This window comes from Aulonocara sp. 'chitande type north' Nkhata Bay, linkage group LG15 (genome assembly GCF_057382095.1).
Source record: "Aulonocara sp. 'chitande type north' Nkhata Bay isolate Kocher_YH1m ecotype deep benthic linkage group LG15, A_spYH_male_GT1.1, whole genome shotgun sequence".
Lineage (NCBI taxonomy): Eukaryota > Metazoa > Chordata > Actinopteri > Cichliformes > Cichlidae > Aulonocara > Aulonocara sp. 'chitande type north' Nkhata Bay.
The window spans coordinates 24,767,025-24,788,307 of record NC_141358.1 but is presented as its reverse complement, the minus strand read 5'-3'; the positions used below and the strand labels follow the sequence as shown (position 1 = coordinate 24,788,307).

Below are 21,283 nucleotides of genomic sequence, written 5' to 3'. Positions count from 1 at the left end.
AACTGGCCCTCCAACAAAATTATTTGGCCACCAGACATTGGCTCGAGTTTGACTTTGTTGTTCAGATAAGAACTTACACATGCTTTTTTCCCCCTCCCACAAATGCATCGCAGACAGACATTTGGCTACAGCATCATTATACAACACAGAACATACATGTTTCTAATATCCGCTTGCTTCTCTAAAGAAAATATGCACATGCACTGCTGTCTCCCCTCGCACAGTCATACACTGACCAATTCAATACATCTACCAGTATTTAAATCAGTGGAGCAGCTTACAAATCAGTCTTCTCTCATAACCATCTTTTATGGATTAAGAAACTAGTATTTTTGGTAAGAGAATGAAAATCCGCTTTATTGTGCAGCAAACAAAATGTTTTCTCATCCAGATGGGCCAAGTAGTCTTTGAGGACTGTCAGAAGAAACTGCCTTAAGGGATGTCAAACAAGCTAATAATATAAACCTAATGGATTTACTTATTTAGTGAAACAGATGCTTGGCTCTGTGGCTAAAATATAATACAAATAGAAGCAAAAGAATCCCAACGAATACTATCTTAGACTCAAGGATTGTTCATTTCATCCTGATTGGGGATATGAGCCATTATAGCATCCCGGGATGATTTTAAAGAAGACGAGGTTTGTGTCAGTGTGAAATAATTAAGACAGCTACAGAGGTTTTGGACCACATCGGGCTTTTAATCATATTTTTATACGATGCTGTCACACTTGTCAGCATGAATGTACCTTTAAATCCAGAGCTCCCTCTCTCTGGAACAGGCTTATATATAATCACCGATTCTTTAAATGCCTGCAAAACTCGGTCGGAAAAAATTCTGCATCGCCAAGAAAGCTTTTATAGCCTTTATTTCATTTGCATCTCCCTCCTTCTTGTTTTGTCTTGTTGTCGGCTGTTAGTGATTACACTTGATTGAATTCTCGTATTAGGGCGGATGTTTTATAAGACCCCTGGCCTCCTGTTGAGGTGAAGTTCTTTTATCATGAGGTTTCCATTGTGAAAATAAAAACAAAACCACCACTGGATGATGCTGGGGTACGGAAGTGTAATGCATTCACTCGAGAGAAAAAAAAGGTTTCTGAATTAATGAGACATGCAGAGCTCAGCTTCATTCACGGCATTGCCTCCCCCAGCTCAGTTTAAGCCATTTTTATTTGGGTCTGGGTTTCAAGCACTGTCACATACTTGCTTGTTCAGCTGCTACTCAGTGCAGATGAGAACTTCTGGCAGGATTTTGGGGGATTTCATTAATTCAGACAAACAGAAAAGGTGAAATTTTATTGAATGAATTATTTTCTTATTATTTAATTATTTTCTTGGAATCTGATCAGAAAAATAAGCAGATTTCTTTTGTATTTTATGAAAAGTTTTTGAGTGTCTCCTCTAAATGATCTTAACTTAAAGACTTTTTAGCATCACCATCTCCATGAGACATGCTAATTTACATGTAGCTAAGACACCTTCATGCACTGCTAGTTAGATGCTAACTGCATTTCATTGGCTTGGTACGTGTTCTCTGTGTTCTCTGGTTCTAAGAGTATTTAAAAGTAGAATAGGAGGCAGAGCCTTTAGCTTTCAGGCCCCTCTTCTGTTGAACCAGCTCCCAGTTTGGATTCAGGAGACAGACACTATCTCTACTTTTATAATTAGGCTTCAAACTTTCCTTTTTGCAAAAGCATATAGTTAGGGCTGGATCACGTGACTCTGAATCCTCCCTTAGCCATGCTGCTATAAGCTCAGACTGCGGGGAGGACTTCCTGTGACACACTGAGCGTTTCTTTTTTACTCCTCGTCTCTCTATTTTCTCCTTTTCTGCCTTTTCACCCCTCAACTGTCAACCGCTCGGAGTAGATGGCTGCTCTGACTACTGCAAATGGTGCAGTAGTGGTTGATGTGAGGGAGCTACCTGAGTGGAGGTGCAGTAGGTAGAGCATGTTATAGCCTGCGCTGGCCTTGCATGGCCCATTTGACTTCACAAAGATTTTGCACTTTTTATTGCAGGGTCTCACTATATAAATCACTGTGAGGTAACTGTTGTATAAATAACACAGAACTGCACCGGGTGCACTACTCCTCCTTGTCAGAGGGAACAACTGTCAGTGTTTTCAGCACAAACCTGCATCCCTGAGGGTCCGATGACATCAAAAGCGGCAATCATGTCGGAGACAAAGTGCACCACCTTGGTGAAGCTCTCCTCGCCGATACTCCACGAGCCGTCAATGAGGAACACCACATCTGCTTTGGCGCCTTTGCAGACTGAGGCAAAAAAAAAAAAAAAAAAGAGTCAATGAGTCCACAGGCCAGTTGTTGCATCATAACATGGCATAATTAGCAAGCTGGAGCACATTAAAAAAGTCAGCTGATAGTGTGCAACAAAACAAAACGCCTGAGACAAATGCCGTGATAGAAACGTTCGCGATAATTATGGGTCCCACCGATAAAAAAAACAAACAAACTGGCAAAATAAAACCGGGAACATTTGGTCTGCATAAGGACCAAGCTCTCCCTAATGCGTTCCTCTCACATGAAAACGAATTGGGCGAAAAGTTTTAAAGAATCTTGGCCTCATGTGATGCACCCCTCTTTATCTTCTCCGCCTGCTCTGAGCTCTATAAACAACTTTCACACAGCACCAAAGGACACAAACAAATTCTCTGGACTGCACTCGCTTTCTTTTTCAACACCTGAGCTGTTGGTTCTTAACGGGCGCGCTCCCCCGCGGGGCCCACATGTGGTGGCCATTAATCCACCGCTAGTCCGAGTTGGATCCAGGAGGACTCTGCGTTCACAAAGTCACCGTCAAGGATTTTCCAAACACGGCCGAGCTTGAATGAAAGGACTTGATCCGTTCAGTCCTGGGAGAGTTTCTTGGGGAAATATTGGGAGATGATTCACATAGAATTGGCCCAGTGAGAAGCCGACAGATGGAAGCCTTATTAACCCAAGCTAAACTCTGATTTTGTAACTTTTGCTGTCAAAATTCATTATTATTTGTATTTTTTATATTGTTTTATTAGGAAAAAAAGGCAAAGACTCTGGAGACAGATTCCAAAATGCACCTTTAGTCTCCAAACATCTGAGATTGCAAAGCAGCGCGCAGGCCTAATGAAACAGCAGAGTCAGCAGAAGCAGTGAGACTGGGGGAAAACAGGATTTACTAGAAATGTTTGACATGTAAAGCAACAGTTAACAGCTGCTGGTGTTTGCTAAGACAGTCACTGAAAAAAAGCTGCTTCTTCTGAGCATGCCCAGTTGAGAGGAGACCCAAAAACAGGCTGGAGAGACATCCCATCTACCTGGAACACCAAGCAGCTAAAAGGGTGTGCTGAAACTGAAGTTCCACTAATGGCCACTTGAGGTAGACTACAAAAGTCCTTAGAGAAAAGGAGAAAAAAAACACGTACACAACCTGAAAAATTTCGACCTCTATGATGTCTGTATGCAGGGTGAGTTTTTATAAAGATTATAAAGAATCAGCATTAAATTAAAGATTAAAGAACTTTAACCGTTGGGTCACAAATGTTTACCAATGAGAAAGAAATCACGGTGGTAGCCACAATGTGAAAATTGAACCTTCAAACAAGTCGTTGGCCACATATTGTGGGCTGCAATATGTCTCATCAACCAAAACACAAGAATGCATTTCAGATTCAACTCGCCTTCAGTTGGATTATGGATTATGGATGTCATTAGAGGCTTACCTGCCCATCCAGGGGGGATGGTGGGTGGAGCTGTTGGAGTAGGCGGGGTTGTTGGGTCTGGAGTTGGCTCCTGCACTGTGAGAGACAAAACAAAACAAAACAAAACAAAAAACACACAAAAAAAAAAATGTTATCAACATATTTGTAATAAATACAGAATCGGTGTAAACACGGCGCGTGATGAAGTCATTGTTTTGGAGCCGCACTGCGAGATGATGCAATTCGCAGTTGGAATCGTGCTTCATGTCTCAGACACCATGACTGCACTGTGAGTGGGCGTGTCGGAGCCACGCAGCTGTTACTACGATCGTGTTCTCTTTGGAAAGGTGGGCTGATCCACTTGGGACGTGTTTTTATGTGTTTTTCCGTCAGTGATGCAGATGCTGTTGGTTTGTACTAAGAATACATGAAGGACAGATTAATGCGAGTTTAAACTCATTTTTATTTATATTCCCTTCAACATAAGATGACATCTTAAACAGGTTGGATTACTTTGAAAACCTTTGAGCTGTCTGCCTGGCACAAAGGATTTTTCCAGCCAATCATGTAACGACTGCCACATGCAGCACTGCATGCAGTACTTTACATTCTTCTTTACATTCAGTGTTTATATTTGTTAAATATTTTTGTTGCATTTTATAAATAAGTTAAAACATCAATATAAAAAACTTGAGACAGCTGAAGTGGACAATGTCACTCGCAGGACATTTGGACCACAAAGTATTTTATCACTATTTAAAGAACTGATGAAATTATATTTCCAGATCAAAAACCCTGATGCTTTAATTTAATTATTAAAGTGCAGGAAGTTATTCTTGTTTGTCGCGCTGCTCAGATTGACCCAAATTCAGGATGCGGTCTCATTCAATGAAAGAAAGGCAATTTTAAAAATGACCTCAAGGCTTCAGATGTTCTGCCTGATTAAACTACACCTGTTTTCCGGCCCGAGACCACGCTGTCTTGAAGTTTATATATTTTGACTTTAAATTTGACTCATTATCTCCAGTACACTGTTGTTCTCTTCTTTATGTTTGTTTCGTGTATTGTGTGTATGTGTGTGTTTGTGAGTGTGTATTCATATCTTTGTGGGGACCAATATCCTGGTCCCCACAAGTTTCAAGGCATTTTTGAGACTCAAAATGTGGATTTAGTGATAGGGTTACAATTCGGTTGTAGTTAGGTTTAGGCATTCATTTTTCATGGCCAGGGTAAGGGGCTAGGGAAAGCATTATGTCAAGTAGATGTCCCCACAAGGTATAAATACCCGACCTCTCTTTTAATAGTTGTGCTCCTGCCACTGGTTTGATTCTCTGATTAAAATACTGCACTTCACGTTTTCACAGCAGTGAACCAGACCGGTCACATTTCAAACACACTCTAGTTTTTGTGCATTTATTAAGGGCAGAATTCTCTCGATTTTCTAGAGTTTTCCTCCTCACTGCAGAACTTTCTTAGTACTTACAGGTCCTCGCTTTGGTGCTGACTCCTGGGCCTTCCAGATTTGGCGTCTGAACGAAGACAGTTGCGGTGTACAGAGCATCGGGAGAGAGTCCGTCGAAGCAGTACTGAGGCAGGCCGGCGGGAATGGTGATTTCATGCTGTCCTTTACTGGATGCTACAGAGGAATCAAAAACACATGTAAACACATCACAGTACAGTGGAGTGGTCTTAAATTAAATGATGGACTTTTCTGAATGTGCTCAAAAGTTTCATCGAGGTTTAATAAGGTTCGACCTCCCGATCGGCTCATTTAGAGTTTATTTCCAGGTGCTGTGGGCTCAGTGTGATTGGTTCCTGTCAGAGGGAAACACTGACTCATGTTCTTCAGTCACGAGTTTTTTCGAGATGGCTGAATCGTCATGCCCTTGTAAAACACACCAGTGACTTTTACACAGTTTGGACCCTGAATCATGTTGAAATTTTCCTGTGAAGAAAACTAAGATTTTTACTCACTTCATACATCTCCTGAGTATGACAGCATTAATAATTATTACTAATGAGTCAAAGATTACTTCCCCAGGTGCTTATGTTTCTGGCTTGTAAATTAACACCAAAGCCTGCTGGCTTGTGACGCTGGCACTCTCTGTGTCCGTTTCAGCCTCATGAGGGACAAAGGAGGCTCTAGTTCCATTTTAAACCATCTGTGTTTGTATTTGAAATCAATTCCATGTTAAAGGCAGTCTCGTCCAATCACTTCACCAACACTTACAAATTAATATCCCTGTACATTTTAGTATACATGTTGGGTAGTCTACCACTTCTAATCAGAATCAGAATCAGAATACTTTATTGATCCCTGGTATTGATCCTAATATTGCACCTCTTGCCCACTGACAGCTGGGATGGGCTCCAGCTAAGACCTTAAGACAGTGGGTGAGCCTCAGAGGACTGCAGAAAGTTTCCAAAAGAGGAAAGGTTTCTTTGAGCACGTCTTAAACTACCTGAAAGCCCTTGCAGGATTTGTGACCTCATAGTCACTGACCAACCACACTTCATGACTGTTGTCTGTAGTTTAGTGGACTTTTTGTTGCTAAACGAAGAAAATAAAGATTACTTTACACACAGAGCACCCTGACCCTTCCAGTGAAATGTTTATCTCTCTGCTTGTCTCGGCTGCTGATAAATTGATAATAAGATTTCTTATTTACTCTGAGCGCTTCTGCGAGAGCAAACAAACAAATCGTGTTTATCGCACGGGCGTTTTGCTGTCCCAAATGCACTTCAAGTAAGTCGGATTCAACGCTCCCCGCAGCTCCGCTGCTGCAGATATCTTCAGAATATGCCCAGTAACATCAACAAGTTGTGATCGATCATGTAAATTAATTTGTGCAAACACGCACACCTCTCAGAGAGATCGACTCCAGAACGGTGGCCCTCTTTCATCGGGAGCAAAGATGCACTCAGGTCCGAGCTGAGAGTGCGTTGGCAAAATAAAAGCCCTCAGACTATTCAGCAGGATATCAGATAGCCTAGAGTCTGAACCACATGTTCCTCTTCTTACCACGGATGTTAAAACATGGAGGCAGAAGACCCGTGCTCACCGTTTTTCCACCCCCTCATCTCACCGCTGGCTCCGACCGCTGTTTGCATTTCCACTTGAGAACAAACAGTTGACTGATTTGTTGACTTGAGCGTCTGCTGCGTCTCACTGGGACGGCTCCTATGGTAGCGGTTAACCACCATCTGCCTCACGCTAACAGACCCGTGTTTGTTCTGGCAGCCCGAACGCCTAATGACTACCATAACGATATTTAAACATGGATACTTTATCTCCACGTGCGAGTATGAACCAGATGGACCTCGGACACTCCAAAGTCATTGAAAAGGATGTAATCTTTGCAAACAGAGATGGAGTTAAAGCTTGGTGGTCGGGCGCCTTCAGTCTCGGCCAAAACTTGCATCTTTTTTGATCAATAACCGAAAATAGGCCTGAACTTAAACAGCCTCAGGGAGGAAATTACAAGAAAATGTTTGAGTCAAAACAGTCTCTGCAGCATCTGCAGAGATGATCTCATCTGCAGATATGTTTTCAGACATCTGATGGGAGTCTTATTAATAATAATAATGGATACTTTATTGATCCCCATGGGGAAATTACTTGTTTTTCTCTGCATTTGACCCATTCACTCAGTGAAGCAGTGGGCAGCCCACTAAGCAGGCGCCCGGGGAGCAGTGTGTAGGGACGGTACCTTGCTCAGGGGTACCTTAGGGTAGCCGTTAAGTGGATTCGAAGCGCCGACCTTCCGATCATGGGGCGACCACTTTTACCTACTGAGCTATCCCTGCACACTTTACCACATGCATCAATTTAAATATGTCACTCTGAATCAGGATCACTGGCAGATAGAGCCACAGCACAAGATTAATGCATCTGCAGAGAAATGAAATATCAGAAACTTCTGATGAAAATCACTGCAGGTTCTCTTCCGTGATCTATCCGAGGACATGTTACACAACCATGTGGTTTGGATCATTTAGAGACTTACATAGAAAAGGTCTAAGTGCTATTATTATTACATTACTATTATTACACACAAAAGCTGATTATGATATTTAAAAAGTGATGTGAGGTGACTTACGGTCCGCTGGGTTGAGTTTAATGCGGTAAGACGTGGCCGCTCTGTGTGGCGTCCACTTGATGCAGAACTTGTCGTGGCCGATGGCGTAGGTCTCAATGTTGGTTACGTTCAGGTAGACTGAAAAAAAAAATCAGAGTTTAAGCACAGTGGAGGTTTATGCTGTTCATATGTCGGACGATTCATGTTTTTTTAAGCTCTTTTAACAACTGATGAAAAATAGAGATTCTTTATGAGACAGGAACTGTTTAGCTAAACAAAACAAAACAAAAACAAACAAACAAAAAAAGAGTACATCTGATAATCTGTTAGCTGCACTGCCTGATGGAACCAGGTGAGTAACTTTAGGTAGCGAGAAACTTGACTGGTATTTCACTTCATGAGCCCATTTCTTTTCAGGGCTCCTGGTGTAGCTGTTTTGTTCCACACCTGAGAGTAATTACTGTCCAAACAAATCGTGCCAACTTGAAAAAAACTAACAAACACCTGAGGCCAATATAACCAGACAAAATAGTAAACAGGTGTGAACATGCCTTTAAGTCCAAATCTCAGTCAGCCAGAAACAAATCTGAGCAACTGAAAAGACATCAGATAAATCCTGGGATTCTCTCTGGTCCTAAGTTAAAGTGTCAGAAGTGACTGGACGTGAAAAATCAGGAGGGGTTAACAAGAGGACGCCAAGGTCCAGTGAGTTTTTTAAGAAACAATTATGAGCGACATTTGAAATAAATCAGCAGTTTGTGCGTCTAATTACGCTTCCTGTACGTACGTGTCGTCCCCTGGCCAATGAGCGGCGCGCTCACGCCGCTGGTGTACTGTGCCAGCACTTTGACGTCGTAGGTGGTTCCAGGCTGCAGGTTGGTCAGAGTGTAAGAGCTCACGTCTCCAACGAAGAAGTCGATGGGCTGGTTCATGCCTGGAAACACAGAGCGGAGAATGAGAAGTGAGTGAGAAACTGAAGAGAAGTAAAAATCAGGTGACAGCTTTTAGGAACCAAGACATTATTCACAATGTGTGTGCAGAGAAACATGTTTGATTAACCGCAATGGTTTTGTTAAGGCTCACCTGCAGGGGTGTAGATCAGCTGGTATCCCTGGATGGGTGCAGTCACCGGGTCCCAGGCCACCCTGAAGCGCGTGTACCACTCGTCCGAGATCCGAAGGTTTCTGGGACTCAACATTCCGACTTTGACACAGAGAAGGCATCGAATTTTAGACATGGTAAGCATCAACACGCTGGGCTAAAATATGATGCTAATGTGCAAGTACCAAAAAACTGCAGTTCCTCTATTAGCCACTTAGACTGACTGCAAAAGTGACTCAGCCAGCTTAAACTCTCCAACTTTCCTGATGAGCCTTGAATCGCAAGTTTCAAGTCATATTTAATAAAACTTAAAGCTAATTTAGTAAATTATGGCCCCATAAAGTCAGAAAGGAGGTTTATTGTTTGGGTAGAGAGGGGAGAGCAGCAGGAGAATTTCTGGCTTTTTAAACTAAAACCACTGCAGCTTCATGTGCAACAAAACAGAAACAGAAGCACTAGTGAACTTCTAATTTGTAGTTTGCATTTGAATGACACAGAACTTTATTTTGGCTGTTTTTCTTTCCTTTAACTGAACCGTAAATATCAGCCGTCCACACACCGGGGAGCGTTTTACACCTACTGTGGCAAAATTTTCAGTGAGCTCAGAGTTTGGAAGCTGACACGCCGTCTTCTCGCTGCTGTTAAACGCTAGAACAACCCCCTAGCCTTTCATTAACTTGATACCTGTAGGTTGTTTAAACCACAGAGCATTGTTAAAAAAAAGGGGGACATTTTCTCAGTAATAATAAAAATCAGCCTCTTCCTTTCTGGCGGTCAGGAATGAGCCGCCTTAAGTCAGGTTATAAGATTCATCCTATGTAATAGAGGTGTTTAGATTTGGGTCTTAGTCTTGTTGAAGAAACCAGTTGGTGTGTGTCCAGAATTGGACGGATGCCTGAAAGAGCCTCACACACACATTCTCGTTTTGATATCTTAGTGAGGACATCCAATTGACATAATGCCTTCCCTAGCCGCTTAGCCTAACCCCAACCATCAAAAATGAATGCCTAACCCTCAGCCTAAACCTAACCATAAAATAAATGTAACCCTGACAATAAACCACATTTTGAGTCTCAAAAATTACTTTTGTCACTTTTGTCCTCACAAGTGACTGTTGGTCCCCACAGTAATGTTCCAATTTTTGGACCCCACAAAGATATCGAAACAGGTACACACATACATACATACACACACACACTCTGAGTATCTGCTGTTTGTATAACTAAGCCTACTGCTCGCCGATCGAGTCCAAACTCTTCACACTAACACATGCAGATAACTGACGCGCACTTAATGTATTTATTTTTTCTGTTACTCCTCTAACTCACTCCTAAGTGCTACTGCGGTCGCTGCGTTTAAGCTCCTGGGTTCAATGCCTCAAAGCTGAACCACCACAAAAGTTGCTGAGGTGCTGGATTACATCCTAAATGTACTAGAATTGTTTGTAGCACGATGCTGGTGGAGCGGATTGTGAGGTTTACCTTCCACAGACGGTCAATATCAAAATCAAAAGTAGGAAATATAAAAGGGGGATTTTTTTTTTTTGCTATTTTCTGATAGATGGTTAATAGACTTAATCAAACAAGATTTATTTCAGGTTTGAATACAAGTAACGACAGAAAGTTAAAAAATTTATATCTAAGGAGAACTCTGTAAGACCAAAGATGGAAGCTGTCCACTCTCTGCCCGCAAAGAGCCAATCAGGGGCCGCCACAGAAAACATCTGAGCTAATCACTTCATTTCCACACAGTAGACAAGCAGCAGGTATATCTACTTGTTACTGTAGAAGTGATACAGGTAGTTACATCTGCTCTGTTAATGAAACAGCCATGTTGTAGGGCTTCAGCATGTGTAGCAGACATACAGAATAACCTGCAGGGAAAAGATTTAAAAACTTTATTTTGGGTAAAACAAAAACTAAATATCGAGCTTTCTGTTTAAATCAAACTTGACTGTTGATTCTACACGTGGAGTTTTTACATACTGCTGGCTATTGCAGTTAAAGTCATGGATCTCTACTTTTTAATTTCTAATTGTGGCGATCGTGGCTCGAGAGTTGGGAGTTCGCCTTGCAATCGGAAGGTTGCCGGTTCGAGCCCCGGCTTGGACAGTCTCGGTCGTTGTGTCCTTGGGCAAGACACTTCACCCGTTGCCTACTGGTGGTGGTCAGAGGGCCCGGTGGCGCCAGTGTCCGGCAGCCTCGCCTCTGTCAGTGCGCCCCAGGGTGGCTGTGGCTACATTGTAGCTTGCCATCACCAGTGTGTGAATGTGTGTGTGAATGGGTGGATGACAGGTTGTGTAAAGCGCTTTGGGGTCCTTAGGGACTAGAAAAGCGCTATACAAATACAGGCCATTTTAATTTAGTTGGAAGCTTTTAAATAACTTGAAAGATGGCTGCTGAGGGGTAAAATTTGCCTTCTAGGAGTTTGAGAAAGCCTGTTGTTTACTACAATCGGCCCAGCTATGACGCCAAATGTGCAGAAACCCTGTGACAGCTGCAAGGGATTGTGTAATATCACAAGAAAACCAACATTTCTGAAAAGCTGCCTTTGCTAGAAAACTAGAGGTCAAAGAGGTTTTTATTACTTGTACGTCCGTTCCCGTTGAGGGATCCTCCAGGCCCCTCGGCGTAGATGGCCTCCACAGTGATGTTGTATGGGGTGTCTGGGAGCAGATTCTGAAGCATGGCATTGTTTCTGTTTCCTAAAACCAGAGTCTGAAGATCCAAACGGCACAGAGCCAGAGATTTTCAGTAGCCGAAGAAGAAAAAGCATAAATCAGTCAGGAAAGATTTGCATCCAGAGCGTCCTGAGTTGCTTTGCTATCTGCACATCTGCTGCACATGGTATGTGTAATTGGTGAGCGGAGCTGACCCAGTGCTCCCAGTCACAGGACAAGCTGCTACACCTGCTTTCCACAGAGTTCCTTCCACACATGTCTGTGCATGTATGATTTTGGAGATTTCTGCTTCCTTTTTCTCTCTTATTCAGTTTTTGGGGAGTTTTCCTGTTTTCTAAATCAAAGATCTAAGAATAAAGGGTGTCATGCTATATACAGAGAGAGACTATAAACTGTGAAGTGAAGATGCCTCAAACCACACATCCTCCTTGCAATGAAGTCAAATTCTCGATTATTTTGCTTCCTATTTTTTATAGATTTTTATTTATTTATTTTTTTGCTATCTTAACCAGTTTACTGAAGTGCACTGATTAAGGCCATAACCCCATCAGAAAGTTTTCAAGTGACAAGAAGAGTCCTTTTACCAGGGTGGACTTCTTTTTGCAACCAAAGGAATCACCCCCTGCTGGCCAATATAAAGAATGCAAGCTGAAACAACTTCCTACTGCTATGCCCTTATATCTTTTATATACAGTCCATGTTCAGTGGTGAGTTTTGCTCCCTGTTTAAATAAAAGTAAAATAATAGAAAACCATTTGGATTCATCTGGAATTTGAATCAAGGACCCAAATATTAGTTTAAATGAGAAACGGTCATTAAAATCAATTAATCAAAGTTAAATTTGGGTAAAATTTTATTTCCAAATTTTAGTGCGAATAAATTTGGTTTGTGCAGTAAGATAAAGAGAAGAGCCTGAAAAATACAAAAACTGTTGGTGGTGCACAATTTTACATTTTAGGCTTTAATATTTTAGAAGACTACTTCTCTAATAAACAGGAAATAACTTCTTCAGCCTTGTGAGGCAGAAAATTGCTTCTCGGTGGGATTATAGAAACTGTGTACCAACACGAACCTTCCACATTATTTACAGATGCTAAATTGATCACTTTGCATCGGTATAAATAATAGTCGTGAGCTCTTTGGTCAGTCCCAATCTGGAGAGCTCCTTTCATCGGCGTCCCTCTGGTGCAGTTAGCTGACTCACTCTGAGCAAGTGTTAGACTAACGAGCAGAAGGGAAGCACAGCTGGGCCGTCTCCGCTCTCCACCATCGTTCCAACTTATTATTCAGAACTATTAATAACGCTATTATGCCCCAAATTATACAGTTTGTTTAACTGAGCCTGTAATTAGTCTCCCTAATCTGTGATTTATATCCTGAATGAGGCGAGGGAATCCTGAGATGTGACTTCACCGCATAGTCCGAGGGGGACGTCACAGCGAGCTGTGAATGGCGAGGGTTTGCGGCCAGTTTATCCAAAACAAAACACATCACCACCTGAGATTAATCCCTCTTTATGGGTTAAAGAGAGAGTAAGAAATACACTTGAGGTTAGTGGGTCTGATGCATTTCCTCCGAAATGACTTCACCAAAATGTCTCAGCCTCTGAGGTCGTTTTTAAAAATTTTATCATCAGTGTGCGTAGTTTAGTTTCTGCAAGGGTAAGACCAGCTTTCCTTCAGACAATACAGGCAGGTAATCAGAGTGCGAAGGAAAGTATATTTACCCCCAAACAGGCCACTAAACCATTTTGGAAATGTGACCATCACTAATGCCTGATTTTAAATTTGTACTGACTGGCTCCTTCTCTGGGATGACTGCTCTACTTTAGCACTGTTACCAGTAACATGTTGATGTTATCTGAGATGATTTGATATTGTGGACGTCAATGAGCTTAAAGTTTCACTTACGGACTCTGTGATGGGGTCTCCAGTCATGGGTGCGTAGGAGATCTTGTACTGTCTTACGGGCCCTTCAGCGTGATCCCAGCCGATGGTCAGGGTGCTTGTGGTGGCGTCAAACACACGCATGTTCCTGGGACCAGCACGGGGTACTGCACCATATCAAACAGAAGCAGTGTAGGAGAATTTTTTTTAATGTATAAATAGAAATATATTTTTCTAATTCATGAATAAAAGATTATTTGATTTCTATAATGCTTTAAATCCTACTATAGCTACACTATATACATATACTCACTTAACCTCTATGACCACTTCTAGTTCTGAAGTTTTACTTTACTGCACCCAGAGTTGAATCCTCATTTACATATAATGGTGCCCACGAAGGCATTTAGTTATACTAGATTATTTCTCTTTAAGGGCCCCTCCCTGAAAGCCCACTTTTTTTTTCTGTTTTTTCAGAGTAAAGAAAGGAATAAATAAAATGACAAAGGGAAGAAAAAACATTTTAACTAAACTCGAGAATCAACACAATAACAGACCTGTGAAAAACTGAGTATGCCTCATGATTCAGTAGGGTTTTTTTTTACAGCAATAATGTAAAATATATTTTATCAGTACAGGCCCTTCCACACGAACTGGACCCATTAACATTGTTGAGGACTTCTGGCCCTCTTTTCTTTACAGCTTTGATTCACTTTATTGACTTTTGTGAGCATTTGTTTATGCACAGCGTTCTTTAAGGTCCCACCACAGCACTTTGATCAGGTTGAGGTCTGGACTCTGCCTGGGCCATTTCTTTTCTTTTTTCAGTCATTTGTTTCCATGCTTGTGATCATTGTGCAGTTTGGGTCGAGCATTAGCCCGACAGACTGGGGTGAATTTGCTGGGACATCCACCCCTGATAGGACTGTGGCATTGAGTTAACACACCTGAATGCTCCAGACCTGCCAAAACTTCAGCTTTTAAAGAGGTGCTCACACTTGCTGATGATCAATTATTCAAGTGCACTTAAATATCAGCATTTGACTTCTTATCCTCTATTATTCTATGGAGGTAGTGAGGGTGTACCTATGTTAGCTGGCTAATGCTAACACAGCTTCTGTAAAGTTGTCTGTTTCCTACCAAATTATATTAAATGCCATGGTTTGCTTTTAATATCTAAAAGACAAAGGAGACTAATAAACCTGAATGCATAGAATATCCCAGTTGCATGACTACTGAAATTAGAAAAACTAAATTTAAAGTTTTGCATATTAAACTTTGTCCATCTTTACTCTGCATCTCTAAGGTGCCAGTCATATCACTGACTTGTTTCCAGGTAATCCAATGAGCTATAAAATGTTCACGCAGCTGTTTCTTCTTAGTACCACCTACTTTTCCAGCCTTTTGTTTTTCCATCCCAACTTTTTTCAGATGTGTTGCTGCCATAAAAGTTCTAAATGAGCTAAAGATTTTTATGAAATTGTAAAATATCTCAATTTAAGCATCTGATATGTCTATTTTCTATTATGGTTAAAATATGGGCTTACGAGATTTAAAAAATTATCACATTCTGTCTTTTTGGGTTTTGTATAAAAGATATTAAATAATTAATTTTCCATACAAGGCTCATTTGTTCATTATAGTCGGAGTTTTACGATCATCACCAATGATATGATCCAATATTTGCTAAGAGGAGTGCAGTCAGCAACCCGAAATTTAAATATACTTGTACTTATTGTGTTTTGCATCACTGCATGCGACAGATGTAAACTATTGCGAGTAAGTTATGTGATTCTACACACCATCAGAATGTGACATTGTCATTGTGCTTACATGTTTTGCCATTGTCCTTCACCGCTGATCCCTCGCCGTCGGCGTACAGAGCGGTGACAGTGACGGAGTAGGGAGTATCCGGTATCAAGTTGTCCAGGAAGGCGTTGTTAATACTTCCTGAAACCAGGACCTTTTTGGAGAAGAAACGCGGGAGTCAAAATATATATTGATATAATCATCAAAGAGGGTCTGCCTATTCAAATGAGCCTCTTCACGCATTACATACAGATCTGGCAGGAGTAATATACATAATGACCTCAGTGCTCATCTTGCATCAAGTGTTCGACAAGGTTTCTTCTGCCAAAAGGTTCCTCAAACACTAACAAAGGCTTGGAAGGTGAAATGCTAAACAAACCATCGGTCAGCGGGAGACGTGTTCTAACAACACGAGTGACTGCAGACTGTCACTGGGATTATCACATCATCTATGCTCAGCTCTTTAGCTGGTTTGTGGGCCATAAAAGTCTCTGCCGTTACATCATGGGAAATATATCTTCTGCTTGGACTCGAGTTCCCCCTCTTCTTGGGACTGGTTTGGTTGCAGCAAATGTTTTGGGCTGAAAGGTTTTGGCATGTTGGACCATGAAATAGGTTTCACAGCGATGATGTAGAGGCTAAGATCCCGCAACTGGAAGCACACACACACCTACACATGCACAACTGTTAGCCTGGGGTTAAAGCCCACCAGTAAACTCTAAAGTGAGGACAATGGATTGGACACGGCCCTTTTAAAACATTATAGTCATTTCCTGAAAGCAGTACTGCTCTCGAGGGCTGGGATGCACTTCATTGGCTGAAGTAAACCTGAATGATGAGGCCGAAGTATGCAGTTGTTCTGGGTAACTGATGGGCTTTTGAATGGGATGCATTCATTGTTTTAAGAAGTAGAGGCAAACTGAACAAGAGAGTGATATGGCATTTATAGATTTGTAAGTAATTCAAGACGAAGCCCATGAAAAGAAGTTTCCCAGGATGTCATTACTGATGCTTGAATTCTGATGTATGTATATAACTGCTAAAACCTAATAACAAAAACTTTTAAATGTTCTTTCACAATGCTAAGGTTGTTAATCCAGCTTTAAATTATTTTACTTTTATACAGGCAGAGATTATTACTGATCCAGAGATCATAACATGTCACTGAAACTGAGCTCCTTATAGAGATGACAGGGGGAACAGGATGGCAGGCAAAAAAAAAAGTCCCAAATAAAAACGTATCTCAACTTTCATGTAAGCAACTGTAGATATTGCCAGTGGGAGTGAATTATACCATTTATAAAATATGATGAGGGAGATAATTACAGTACAGGGTTATCTCCCAATCATCAGCTACAAAGTGATGACCAATAACATCCTAGAGCAGGGGTAGGGAACGTTAGTCCTCGAGAGCCGTGGTCCTGCAGGTGTCAGATCTCACCCTGGGTCACCACACCTGAATCAAATGAATAGTTCATCACCAGGCCTCTGGAGAACTTCAAGACATGTTGAGGAGCTAATTTAGCTATTTAAATCAGCTGTATTGGATGAAGGACACATCTAAAACCTGCAGGACACTGGCTCTCGAGGCCTGGAGTTCCCTACCCCTGTCCTAGAGGATGTCTAAGGAAGGCATCTAGTGCACTCTCATAGGCAGTCGTGATCCCATTAATTTCTACAAACAGATTTATTCATATGAATATGCAGAATCTGTAGTCAAGGAACACGATTTTTGGTACCAAAAGCTTTTTGGTTTCCAATTTTGATGTACTGATTAACCCGTATGTGCAAGCTTTGGTAGCATGAAGCTAAACATTCTGTCTGGAGGGATGGGATTTGCAGGAATGCAATTCAGAAGCATGAACATCATCTGATTCCACTTTATCAGGTTTTATTAGCTAGTCCTGTAATGGACTGGTGACCTGTCCAGAATGTACTCAAAGACAGCCAGGACAGACTCTAGCTACAACAGCAGGTTGGATGAGTGCTTACCAAATGGATGGATGATTTATTAGCATTTTTAAATGATGACCAGCAGACAGAAACTGAAATCTTGGCTTGGATACTTGCTGGCTAAACAGGGAGCTCTAAACAACCAGTTCCTCAAAGACCAAGTCAGCAAACTAGCCAATGGGTTCGCATACTGGGATCCCTAAAGGTAAATAGACGTGTTTCTTAGATTAATAGTGCTACAGCACATACCGATATTTTAAACAAACATTTGCTTCCAGTTAATTCCCAGTCAGGTGTAGGTGGCTGCTGTCATCCAGCACCTTCAAAATGAAGTGAGACCTTCTGTTATCACCTAACATCAGTGCTGGACCTTACTGATATTCTTCAATGTGAACAAACTGCAGCCATAGCACTGAAGTTTTGACCACAGCTTTAGATTTGTGCTTGGAGGACAAAAAAAAAATCACATCTGGAAACAACATTAAAGCATGCACATACATTTGATCTTGTTTTTTTCCTTCTATAGAGCACTTGTTTAATGCAAACCACTGATGTTTAACCAGAATAAAATGTACTGTTAAAGAGCTTCTCTGCTTCTCAGTTCTAATAATATACTGATAACATACTCACTTCAGCGCGTGAAATAACAAATCTGTGATGTAAAATTCGATAATTTAGACTGAATTAGTCAAAAAGAGTTGTGAATCTTTGTACTTCTGAACTCATCTTTGTGTCTTCTTTCTGTGGCCAAACCAACTTCCTCTCAGACCAAAACAAAATCAAAGTTAATTAAATGAAAGTACAACAACAGTGAAAATAGAAGGAAACAGAGACCACAGGGAATAATAAACTACACAACACTAACTTCACAGCATCTTCAAAGCTGATTCTAATCATCAAAACAGCCTTGTTAGATTACAGCCTTAAAGCCCCCAGGAACTCTGACCGTAGGAGCCGTTGGTGACGTCAGTCACAGATGCGTCCGGCATGCAGTGTTTCCAAACTTCAGTCATAGAGTTCAAACTTTTTGTGGGGAAATAAAGCTTCTTTTTTTCTCTCCCTGAGACCCAGACATTCGCACTGGTGCATTAAATCAGTGCTGATGGAGACGTATGAAAAGCCGACAAGTCATGATTTCCATATTTAAGAGCATTACCGTAATTACTGCTGTGCAGACATCTGCGCAACATCACCACTTGGTGAAACAAATAAGAACGAGCAAAAGAGACCACTTGTTGTTTCCATGAAACAGACCGGCCCAATGAAAGCAACACTCCCACTTTGATTTCACTTTTTTTTAAATCAGATGTAGAATGTATGTATAAAGATGTATAAAGATGTACTTTATACATGTATACTTTATACACTTTATACTTATACATCAAGAGAAAGAGCAAGAGAAAGTGCAAACCCACGTTGGTAAAGCCGAGTCTTTTTGTGACTGTGTCGTGTGCATACCTCTGCTAAAGTATAAATATACGCTGGATTTATAAAGCTTAATTTGCTTTTATGTATTACATTTCCTTAAATTTTGGTTTTGGACTACTTTTTGGAAAAAAAACAAACATGATCTGTAGAGATGTCTTGAATTCTGGGTAATCCTGATACTTCTTGCAATTTTATAAACTATTGATTAAAAATAAAAATAGCTGACCAATTAGTTGATATTGAAGATAATGATTATCAGCCATAATCTCTCCTTTATCTAAAAACAAACAAAAAAACCCAGGATAAGATCATTCATTTATTTTCTCAGTGTAATTCCACTTATCTCAAGAATTTCCTCGAGGCACATCATATCTAACAAGAGCTGACCTGCAGCTTTTGGAATGTGATGACTTAAACTGGGAAAAAATATTATCCAACCTCACTCTTTTATGACTGTTGAATCACACAAGAGGTTGTTATTTTTGTGTCTTCACATTCTTCACTCCTCATGACCAGACAGAGAGATTTTCCTCCCCTCAAGGAGAATTCTGCTGCTAATGACAGTTTGTGTTTTAACTGCAGAAAGCTACTCACCGACTCAGATGGGCTTGCACCGGTCAGGGGGGCGTAAGCCACCCGGTACTGCTGAACCTGGCCCGTGGCTGGCTCCCAGCGCACATTCAGGGTGTTGGGGGTGGGATTGTACACCTTGATATTCCTGGGTGGCATGCGTGGAACTGCAAACGGGAGAGAGGTGAAGAGAACGTGAAGTTAAGAACAAGGGAGAGGTGTTAGTTTTCCTCACTTAGCAACACAAAATCAAAACTAAGGGCTTGTTCCAAGTACATCTTACTTTATTGCCTAAAACTAACGGGACAACTAATGGATTTAGAAGAGATTACATTCCTTGAAATGTGAGTGTCAGTAAGTGAAGAGCGGAACAGAACAGGGAGGATTGGATCCTTGGTTTAAGTTTAGAGTTAAAAAGCAATGAACTTTTTCAAAACATTCTTCAAGCAGCTCAGAAATGCAGTGAACTTCAAATTATTGTATTCTGTTAGAAGTGCAAATGAAACACACTCATCTATATTCACTTCTTTTCAACAGGCAGATGTTATAGTTTGGGCTTTGGCCTCTGAGTTTCATCTTTATGTTTCTTGTAGGTTTTTTTTTATGTCGCAGGTACGTCAGCATCTTTCCTTTTCCATTGTCTCAAGTGGCTTTAAAACCCAGTTGGAACTTTTCACTCTTATTTTGCAAACTGAAACTAATAAGCAGAAACCTCTAGTCCCAGCCCCCTCAATACTGCCTTTTTCTGTTGTAGGTAGGTGTGAAGGGGAAAATCACACTACGCTGTGCAGAAATGTACTTTATGCCTTTACTTAAATGTAAGTAGTTAATCTGGATTTTTGTTTTTGTGAATTTCTGTGTATGTAAACAGCAACAGATTTGTAATTTCCTCCATATTTATCAAAAACAGGCTGCATGTAATGCCCAACTTGATTCCGTTTAACTGCAAACTGATAGCACACTGATGCCTGATGCAGATGTCCGCTCCTCCATGAGTCTGTTTCTGCCAGAGGTTTTTTCTTCCCACTGTTGCCTCATAGGCAGTCATCCGATTGTTGGGCTTTCTCTCTATTATTGCAGGGTGTTTACCTTACAATGTAAAGCACTCTTAGGTGACTGTTGTTGTGATTTAGTACTATATAAATAAAACTGAACTGAACCAATGAGGTTGAAGTGGTTGAACAAAGTGGTTGAAGACCTGGTGCCTGCCTTTGAAGCAACCGCTTCAAAGGCAACGAGCTCATAGTTCATTGTACACAATCACAATAATTTTGGTCGGGCTGTGGTCTCCAACCAACTTTAGCATTAGCAAACTGAAAAATGATCAGTTGAAGTCAAAGTTACGTTTAAAGTGTTTTCCGACTAGAAACTGAAACCCTTCATTGGGCTTTCAGACCTGCTGGTTTATGGCTAACTTTAGCGGTTAGTCTGTTTGTGTTATTGTGTGACTGTGGTGTTCTAACTAAACTAAAATAAACATGTCACAAAGGGCTGTAAGACTATAACTTATGTGGTGAAATGCTCTGAAGCGTAGCCTTTACATAATCAAACAAGATAATAACAATTGGATCGTTTAAGTTATTTGAATCATTTCTAAATTCTGTTAATCGCGTTTTAATTTGTGTTTATTTTTAGAATGTGATTTACTTTGTTGGTAAAACTGGTTCAATACAACAAAAAATGTCTTTTATGAAGAAAGAATCTGTAATCCAAGAATTAATATCATTGTGAAACTACGGGATTGAAATGATATGCTGAGTGCAGCACAAATCTGCAGGACAGTCAGTTTACAATGTCTATGTGTAGAGAGAGAAGTAGCACAGATTTGGATTTATGCAAAAGCCTCTTTTAAACCAAACCAGATGTGTGTATCCCCCGGTATCTTGAGCTCTAGCCAGTAAAAGGAAAACTAGATGCCTCCTCCTCGATAAGGTAAAAACCTCCAGAGTGAAACCTTCACAGTCATTGTTTTCTGTAAAGTCTGTCATCCAGGGACAAAATTACTCTGTCCTTCAGAGAGATTATGTAATCTGTAACATTTAATTTGCTGTTTCTGTCCAGACCAAACATGACAAAT

General features: G+C 40.9%; 1 protein-coding gene and 1 long non-coding RNA gene across 4 annotated transcripts in view; one reads left to right on the top strand and one right to left on the bottom strand.

The window, feature by feature from the left end:
• col12a1b (collagen, type XII, alpha 1b) overlaps positions 1–21,283 on the bottom strand; it is a 147,664-nt gene that overhangs the window by 38,054 nt on the left and 88,327 nt on the right. For all 3 annotated transcript variants that reach the window (XM_086265140.1, XM_086265141.1, XM_086265142.1), the window contains 10 exons: positions 19,231–19,373; positions 15,280–15,409; positions 13,471–13,613; positions 11,468–11,597; positions 8,863–8,982; positions 8,567–8,713; positions 7,801–7,917; positions 5,184–5,336; positions 3,722–3,796; positions 2,137–2,276 (listed from right to left, as the gene is read on the bottom strand). In XM_086265140.1, coding sequence (XP_086121266.1) covers positions 2,137–2,276; positions 3,722–3,796; positions 5,184–5,336; positions 7,801–7,917; positions 8,567–8,713; positions 8,863–8,982; positions 11,468–11,597; positions 13,471–13,613; positions 15,280–15,409; positions 19,231–19,373 — 1,298 coding nt within the window. The remainder of the gene's footprint in view (positions 1–2,136; positions 2,277–3,721; positions 3,797–5,183; positions 5,337–7,800; positions 7,918–8,566; positions 8,714–8,862; positions 8,983–11,467; positions 11,598–13,470; positions 13,614–15,279; positions 15,410–19,230; positions 19,374–21,283) is intronic.
• LOC147313174 (uncharacterized) lies at positions 8,326–15,023 on the top strand. The gene is made up of 3 exons (XR_015125161.1): positions 8,326–8,740; positions 8,857–9,017; positions 11,595–15,023. It is a non-coding gene; the product is annotated as an uncharacterized LOC147313174 (long non-coding RNA).